This window comes from Centruroides sculpturatus, unplaced genomic scaffold (assembly GCF_000671375.1).
Source record: "Centruroides sculpturatus isolate CEXI.00-Female unplaced genomic scaffold, Cexi_2.0 scaffold554, whole genome shotgun sequence".
NCBI classification, from domain to species: Eukaryota; Metazoa; Arthropoda; class Arachnida; order Scorpiones; family Buthidae; genus Centruroides; species Centruroides sculpturatus.
This window is the reverse complement of record NW_019384851.1, coordinates 105,925-115,709: the sequence shown is the minus strand read 5'-3', so window position 1 is coordinate 115,709 and position 9,785 is coordinate 105,925. Positions and strand designations below refer to the sequence as shown.

The 9,785-nt window shown below is 31.9% G+C and overlaps 1 protein-coding gene across 1 annotated transcript; it reads right to left on the bottom strand.

The window, feature by feature from the left end:
• Positions 1–1,677: 1,677 nt before the first annotated feature.
• Positions 1,678–7,599, bottom strand: LOC111630492 (NADH dehydrogenase [ubiquinone] 1 beta subcomplex subunit 2, mitochondrial-like). Its single transcript, XM_023374601.1, has 3 exons — positions 7,483–7,599; positions 7,248–7,371; positions 1,678–1,841 (listed from the first exon to the last, which is right to left on the bottom strand). The coding sequence occupies exons 1-3, from the start codon at positions 7,563–7,565 to the stop codon at positions 1,767–1,769; spliced, it is 282 nt and encodes a 93-aa protein (XP_023230369.1). The 5' UTR covers positions 7,566–7,599; the 3' UTR covers positions 1,678–1,766.
• Positions 7,600–9,785: the final 2,186 nt, after the last annotated feature.

Sequence of the window (9,785 nt, the reverse complement as noted above, 5' to 3'; positions counted from 1 at the left end):
AATAAAATAATAAAAACTTGGTGAAATAAAATGTGTGGTGGATGTACCGGTACATACCTGGTACAAAATATTCTTCAATTGTATGAATATAGTTTTAAAGAAAATTATAATTAAATAAAGCTTTGTAAAGAAACGTACATAAAAATATAAAATATATTGTTTACTTTTTAAATCTTAACAATGCACTTAGTCAAATAGCTCCCTACGAGTGGCTAATGGACGGAATCGAAGACGGTTGCAAAGTGTGAATACACGCGAACTGCCAAATCCCCAGGGTGCCAATACCGGTCAATGTTAAATGCCTCTTTTGTCGCATCACTAGTATGTCTCAAAGGACGCGACAGGGCTGTTATAGATTTTAAACGTTTCTCACCATAGCTGTAAAAATCTAAATATGTTAAACCTAATAGATTGTCCGTCGTTTGTTTCCTAACTAATTCGTTTTAGGACCAGGGTCCACGGAAATTTCCAAAATTTACAACTTTTCGGTCACTCTCGTCGAACTGGAAAAATGTCTGTATTTATTACATTTAATATTTCGAAGAAATCAGTACTCGGCTCGCTTCGGCACTGTATGGGTTCGGTTAAGCTTTTGTTTAAGTAAAATTTCGGCTCTTTTGTCAGGGTTTAATGTGTCCCCCCAATTCCCTAATTGCTTAATTATTTAACTACTTCTTAAGTAGAAATAAGTCGAAACCGGTTACTTTGTACTCGAATATTTGTAGTCTCGAGAAAAAAGTGGAAAGACAAATTTTTTATGACGAACAGATACATAAATCGTAAATGTAAGGAAAATAAATTCTAGAGCTATTTCCGTACCTCGTGCATCTCTCTCATTCATTAAATTTAGTTGTAAATTATGCTACCAAAGTAACAGTTAATTTTTTAACATTATACAAGAATTGTACACGTTTTTTTCTACATCCCCTTAAAGATGGGACATACGAAATCGTAATATCACTGGTTTAACATTGAAATTTGTGAGTAATATAAGATTGGAGAGCAGAATAAAAATATCAAATATTTTAATGGATTTTTAAAGCTCCTGTCAACTATACAGAACTATCGTAAAAACATACCAGTAAATTCTTATCGGTTGGGTTAAGTTATAAATCTACTCGTGATTCGCGTAATCGGGCGAGGATGGCCAAATATCTAGCGGGCGGGCGGCTAACAGCCCAGAACCGGTCCCGGATAGAATTGGATGCGGTATACGTGTAGCATCCACCCGAGGTCCGAGGCTTCCACCGGCTAAACCGGGTGAGGTTGGTGCTCTGTAAAGCGCGTGCGCGAATCTGGCTTTTTGGATGGTGACAATACAGCGCTTCCACTCCGCCACTAATATTCGAATATACAATAGCAATCTTATCTTTTTTTTCACGTGTAGTATAGAAATTTGTAATAATATACATAATGCGGCTGTAATAAAATATTGCGCGATTATTTTCATATAATTAAAATTAATATGTATTTATTTTTTAGCAAATACAAGGGAAGCGGCGCATCCACCGCTTCCAATGACAGCACGCCACTGCTGTACAATAGAATATATTTTATCAGCAGAAAAAAAAATATATGTCTTAAATTACAATTTGAAGAATTTATAATTAAAATTCATATTTGTTCTGTTTTGAGATAAATTTATTTTAAGAAAAATTAATGCTAAAAACTTAAATATTTAATCTAGAAATTTTAATTATGTTAATTTCTATACATTTCTTTTTCCTAAAAGAAATATCTACACAATGTTCCTACATTTAAGTATTTTAATTTTCGTCCTCAGGTAGTATTCCTAATTCTTCATCAGTCCACTTACTGGGATCTGGATAAGGAAATTCACCCTGTTAAAAAGAAAAAAATTTATGTAAGAAAGCATGTTAAAACACATCTACTATATATAACATACAAAATTGCATAAAATATTCATTTTATGAAATTTATTTTTACACAACTGATTAATCAAAACAAGATAGCAGCACATTAAACTTATATAACTAGTCACAATTTTATGCATTAAAAGCAGGACCATGTACTGCTTTTAATGCATTACATTAAAACCTCAACCTTTACTATCCATGATAAATTATGGACTTCTGGATCAAATTTAAATCCAGATCTATCATAATGGTAGGCTAACTACCTTACTTTACAATCACTTGGCCAACTTTTAACACAAAGAATAATGCAATAAGTTAAATATACAAGATTATAAAATGCATTTCAATAACAAGAAGTATTGTATTCATATGGAAGTAAAGACTAAATAATGTTTTTAAAATGAATATCATTCACATTTAATCAAGTTTTCTGGGACAAGCTTAGCAACTAATTTTTCAAATTAGAAGATTAAAGANACCGCACGCCCCAGAGAAGGCAACGGGAAACCACTCTGGGTAGCAACCTTCCCTAGTATACACCTTGGCGGGTTACTAACCTACACCAGGTGTCGCCGACGTCAGGAATCTGATATGGCACCAAGAAGAAGAAGAAGAATTTAAAAGAGTAAAATTCAGTTTCGTCACAGAATAAGTAATGAAAAATTCTGTTCTCATTTCAATTGGTCCGAATCATAGGTGCAACAAAAATATGAAATGAAATGGTTCAAATTTTTACAAGATATTATTATTATTTATTATGAAATTTTGCCGCCCCCTAAAAGTGCTGACCGGGGTGGGTATCCCCTGCCGCCCCACTATGCTATGCCACTGGTCTGCAGTAGCTTTCTATAATCAGCAATCCAAATCAATCATTTTGACATTATCTTCTACACATTCAAAAAGTATTATGTACAAGAAACACCAAAGTATTTGAAGAAAATAGTAGTAATATCTAATACCGATGTAAATATTTCCTATAAAATACAGTAAAGTCTGTCCAAAACAGAATCTGAAAACAGAAACTTGCCTAAATGGAAAAATTCTTTAAGAATGGAGTGACTTTTCATGTTTTTAAAAAAAATCTGTTCATAAAGAGAAAAATATTCAGTTCCTTGCAATTCCAGTTTTTATAGGTCTTACTATAAAAGAAAAATATGTAAACTGCTGCTTCATTCTTTATAGCTTAAGTTATTTCCCTATATAATGTTTATATATATATAAACATCTCAAAGCCAAATGATTAACTAATGATTAACTAACTGATTGGCATTATTTCCAATTAAAGTCTGCAATTTTGTTGTTTTTTTATTCTAGGTATCAGAAATTTCCTAATAAATTTTTTTATAACAATCATTCATAAATTGTATTAATTATAAGATTATTTAAATAAAATGAATTATAATTCATTCCCGCATCATTTAAATCCAATCCGTATTTAGAGTGAGATTTGAACATGTAATTTTGCACATTAGTTAAATGTTTTAACTGTAATATCTGTAAAATCTTAATACATTTTTTTTTTTTTAAATTTTTACTATTTTAACTTTATTATTAGATAGAAAGCCATTACAATTTGCATGATACTCCTACTAAACTGATATAAAATTTTAGAACTTCTAAGCATGACTGTGAAGTTGGAGTTGGAAGCAAATTCATTAGTGTAGGAAGTAAAGTCAGTAAAAATAGACAAAGTCCAATGCCCATTTTTACTTTCCTGGCTTTTTTACTTGTATATAAAAGAGGGAAAGTATGGCAACTGGTCAAAAAAATAACCTCTCCCAAGATTTTTAATTTTTGAACTCAGGACACCTTGAACTGTCAAGAAATGCAAAAAAAATTTGGGGGGGTTTTTCTGTATATATGGATGTTTGTGCATGTGTGGGGCATTTTGTTCACTCTGTTTGAAGCTTAATAACTCCTGCGCTTTTTGTCAAAAATTTCTGAAATTTTGCAGGTAGGTTTGTTTATTATGGACACTAATGCTATTAAATTTTGGTGATTAAAGATCGAGAGGGTGAGGTGATAAAAGGTGGTCATGAATATCTCCAGTAGGATCAGACTTAATGACAATTTTACTCATTATTAGCATTCACAATTTTTTATGAAACCCATCTCTACACTGAAAATTAAGCTTTTTGCCATCTTATAACAGTTAGAAATATAAAAAGGATTTGAAATAAACTATGATAACAGATAGTGCCACCAAATGTTGCTGGGAAAATTAAGCAATTTGTTGCTGAATTTTTCATAAAGTACAGTAGACCCCCTATAACACGGTAGATATGTTCTGTGTTTTATGAAATTCATGTTGTACGAGTTGAAATTCACGTTGTACAAGTCCTTAAACACATGAGCCAATCACAGCCCGGCACGTATAATTTGCAGTTTATGGACAACAGCTGTTTGAAAGGTTTTCTTCCATAAAATTAATCGATTCTAGACTAATTTCACTCAACATTTCCAAAACATGTATAATTTTTTGGGAATAATCCATATAAACTATGCTATAAACAAAAAATTGTAGGATTACTTACTGAGTGTGCACCGTTCGATGACACCATTGCTTAAGCTTGTTTTCGTTGCGTGTTTCCTGATAAATTATTTTTCTGTGAAAAATTTGCTGAACTTTGGAGACATCATTAATATAAATATAATTTTTATGGACGTTAAATAATAAATGGGTTTTCATAGGTCCGCTGCTCATTTAAACTCAACAGTTTGTGCAATATCCGCTATTGGTCTAGATTCAACCAATCCTGTTGCGACACGAGTCGGCAATGACTTTTACCGTATCATAAGTCTCTTTTAGCGTGTTTATATGAATAGGATCGCAATTTTTTCGCCATTATATATGAATCCATATTATATGAACCCATTTTATAGGGGGTCTACTCAGTGGTGATATTCAAAATATTTAACAAAGGGTTCTTTAACAGAAAATTTTTCCTTAACAATTTTTTTCTCGAGTTGACTGACTGCCTGTGCACAGTCAACTTGAGAAGAACCCGGATATTACTTGCGACGTAAAACTGACATAACTACGCAATAAGTCACGAACACAGACAAACAAAATAGAAGTTTTGCTTAGAAATAAATACAATACTTTTTTTGCGATATATCTAATAATAGACAGATGTCATCGTCTCTCGAAATACAATATCTTTTTTATTTTGCTGTCAATAGCCCGACACATGTTACTCAGCCATCTCGTACTTTCTCGCACACGTGGGATTGTGGGATCTCTCTTATGACTGGTTCTAGTTTCAAGGACTCTCTTGAGTCGATCGTGATTGACCCTCACTTCAGTCGAGATTGAAATGGTCAAGGGAGGTCGCACCAAGGCGAACGGGGTATAAGGCTCTAGTTTAGTAGTGTTACAGAGTATAATATGTATATTTTAATATATTTTTTAAAAGAAACAAAACCACTGAGAAATGTTTCGTGTGTTTAACAAGGTTCAGAAAACATTGAAAATGTTAACAACGGGTTCAGCCGAACCTGTGCGAACCCACTGAATATCACCACTGGGTCTACTGTACTTTTTATTATCCTTCTAACAGCAGTGTTAACCACCTAGCCTGCCTTATAAGAGCCTTCTGTAATATAATATCTTATTTTATGATGATTCCCCTATTTCATGATCTTTCTTTGCATATCACTACTGTTGAAATTACTGTCGATTTTCTTTATAGAAATTTATATTCAAATACATTCTGTATTAGCTAATTGTAAATTTTTATCGAAAGATCCATATAAAATGGCTAAGAAGACTTTGGTTAAATCTAGTGTTTTTGAATACTTATAACACAGATAGAGGAAAATATTTTGAAGATGAAGATATTACTGGTGTTAAACAAAAACTCTGTGGAAAAAAGAAGTGTTTTTCAATTTTGATAGGAATGCCTAATGATTCACTAAAAAATGCTTAAAAAGTAGCCTGATGATTCATTTGATGGTGATGAAATACAATTCTGGTTTAATATAATCAAAGCATTTTTAAAATTATTATTTAGAAGGAGGAATTGAAATTACTTCCTAAAATTCTATGAGTTGAAGTTGGGAGCTTGGTCTACCAACTCCACAGTCCTGATTATAAGAAATAAAAGTATTAGAAAAATGGTTTCTGAAATAAATGAAATATATAAATAAATTTTATAGGTTATTATTGGGTTAATTTATCAACAAACTTCTTTTCATCAATGTGTTTTTAGACAAGACATATTAATTTATATTCAATTTCTTAAACGCTTAAACAATATGTTTTATTTTTTATTGGTAAGCCTGAAAATATCTTTATTTCCAGTATATTTCACAACAAATAGATAAATATTCATGTGTATAATCTAAATAATACAAGTTCTATTTACAGGATCTGAATGTTTATTATAAATTTCAAAATCAAATAAAGTTATGACTAAATTTGCTTATTAATTAAATAAAATTCATTCATTTTTTAAACACTAATTCAAAGCTACAATAGATAAATTTTTATTTGTTATTTTGGTCATCAATAACCTACAGAGATTGTGTATCATTATGGGAGTAAAAAATCAAAAGTTATGACAGGTTCAGGATTAACCATTTGTAAGACATTTTGCTCAAATAATTTTCTTATAACATTTCCAATTAGGTCAAACATAGCCACGAAATATCAAGTTTTTACAAGTCCATTTAGTCATTCTCTGAAAAAATTCTTTTAATCCATATACAGTGGCCATAAAGTTTTTATGCAGGCAAGAGAATGTGATCTAGTTTCCCAGTTAATGACTATTAGGATGACAAACTCTGCAGACATTGAATTGAACAAGTATCCAATACAGTGCAGCCTCCTCAAAGTCCAGATGTAACAATATATAATTTATTTTGTGGCATTGCAAAAAGAAAATTTCTTAACGTTATCTTATTGAAGTTCTAACATCTAAAAACAGTTATTAGATGTTGTTTTAATGGTTTACAGTTATTAAAGGAAAGATGATGTCAAAGGAAAAGGAGAAATTAAAGCACAATACGACTTCTAACTGTAACATTGTGTTGAGTAATAACTATCCACAAAAAAACCTTTATATATCAGTGCTGTGTCCGTTACAATATCAACAAGAAGACCTCGGTAGAGGTCGAAAATGTTAGTGGATATTGTAACGGACACAACACTGATATATAAAGGTTTTTTGTGGATAGAGAAATTAAAGTTTATGCAGAAAACTGAGGGGAGCAGAAGGTAACTTTTAATTAGCATACATAGATACTTTGTGGAAAATCTTATATATCAGTTTTATTAGAGCATGTTGCACCACTTAGTATCGATCATATATGTCAAATACTGTATACGTCAAGAATGTTTGTAGGCAACTATAAATTAAACACACTTACTACAATATGACCCCAATCGTGCCATAAATGCCAGAGAATCCACCACCAAGCCAATCCTCCGACAACCTCTGCTAAAATCTCAAATTTCTTTTCAGGAGGAGGTTGAGGAGCTCGATATGTCCATCTACGAAATTAACAAATGCTTAGTTTACCCTTCAAATTATTCAATGTCATTCGATTCCCATTTTATTTTTGCAATTTAATTAGTTGCATAAAATGGTAAAAGACAACTTACTGCGCATGACTTTTTCTAATTTGTAATTTAAGGTTACTTTTAATAAGATTTTTAGAGATATTTCTGCAAAGATAAGAAATCATCTTCCATTACGTTTCTAACGCCACCTAATGTTCGACAGGTTGATGTATTTTTATAATAATAATAATTATTATTATAAAAATACACTTTTATATAATAAAAGTGCATTTTTATTAATATATTATTATTATTATTATGTCTAATAATTTTTTTTCTAAATGTAAAAAAATCTATTTTTAATGTTTTGTGATTCGTGGTTATAACCAGAATCGATACATATACTGGTCCTTGCCAAGGAGGGTCCTTGCGCTATGCATTTTTTTTTTTTACTCTTTCCGCCCTGTGGGCACTAAGAGAGTCTCTTTTTGCAAGCCCATTATGGGTTCGGCCAGGCCCACAATGGGGCTGCCGTGTGGTGAGGGACGGGGCCCGACATATCCAAACGGACCACCCCCGAAATATTCCTGAGGATTTTTCGACCTGTTCGGATTCGAACCCGGGTCCCCCAAAGCGGTAGGCTGCCACCTTGACCTCTCGGCCATCCGGCAACTCCTTGCGCTATGCTCTAAAGCAGGGGTCAGCAAACTACTGCCCGCGAATTAGTATTGTATTTATATGGAAAAATTGCACGTAAATCAGATAGGAATGGCGCGGCCAGTCTTATCTCAGATGGCACCATTGTCTTAAGGATTACGGTGTTATCAAATTGCATAAGTTTTTTTTTTATAGCCGTTCTGCTTTTTATTGTTTAATTTCATTAAATATTGTTAAATTGTTTGTATTTTTTAGTATTTTCCTTTTGTTTATTCATTTTTGTAATTAACTAATAGTGATTATCTAATGTTTATAACCTTTCGCAAACTAATTACAGAATGCGCCACTGTCGAAGCTGTTTGGCGCGGCGGCATTCCCATTTCGCTCCGCAACGCAATGGCCGATAGATGCTATCACTTCTTAATAGAAAATAAGCTTTTTTGTTTTGTTTTTGCTTTATAAGTAGAAGCACCTATTAAAAAAATATACCTATTCGAGTTTTCAACCTGATCCGCCGAACCTGATTTTTTTACGATCTGGCCCTTTCCTAAAAAAGTTTGCCGATCCCTGCTCTAAAGCACAGTCAAGTTGCCGATAGCTGGCGTTAGAGTCACACTACGGCGAGAAGTTGGTTTATCTATTTGATACTAATCAAATAGATAAACAACTTCTTCCAGGTAGTTTTACCATTTTCAAGCATTTCTACTGTTCTGTCAAAAAATCTTATTCATAATTATATTTTTAAATTTTGTATCATGTATAAAAAAAGAAAAAGTATACAGTATTTGATTTATAAAAAAATTCAATAAGATGATAATTTGCAATTACAGATGGGATGTGAAAAAATCCAGGTTTTAAATACAGATCTGTTTAAAACTGTTATACTGTATTGTGAATGAAAGTTTTGTACATAATGATCTGAGTATCTATTCAATACATAAGTAATGGTAAAATAAGTAAATAAATTTGCATTTTGCTGTTTTGTTTTATTACATATGTATGACAATATAATTAGGAAAACCATAACTTATCCTCTGATACATCTAAACAGCCATAGAAATTTAATCCAGGTAAAGACAAACTATTTTTTAAATAATTTATTAACTTTAACACTACATAAAGTGCACTATACGATTTTACTTAATTTATATTTTTGACATGAGAAATTACACTCACATGGCTCTATATATTTCGGTAATTTATACAGTATAATATTCTGCACTATCAAAAGTACAATACTAATGAAGATTTATTGATGCCTACTAAACCTGTCCTTTGTTTATATAGGTTTAAAATTTCACTAACATGTCTTTCTTTTAGCCTCCATGTCATCATTAATCACTATCATTGTCAATATCTAATAATACTGTCTTAACTCTTGCCATGCTACATTTACGTATTTTATTTGTCAACCTCTAACTCATTATCCTCTAATTACCTCTAAGTTATTATGTGCCTGTTAATATGTTGAATATGTTGTCTAAATAGTTGGAATTTCCTTTTTTCCCTTAATTAAGCAACTTTTTTAACGATTACACTAACAGTGTATTGAAAGCATTCGGTGGGTGGCCGTAGTGTCGCCCAGCGCCCACGGAATTGTAAGTCATAGCTGCCTCCGGTTTGGAACTACAAACTATAGGGATTTCGGAAGTTTGTAGTTTAATAAAACCCGATGCAGGTTTATAAAATATAACGTAAATGTTGGTAAATTAAACGGTTTTGATAAGTACTATAAAATTATGCTTGAT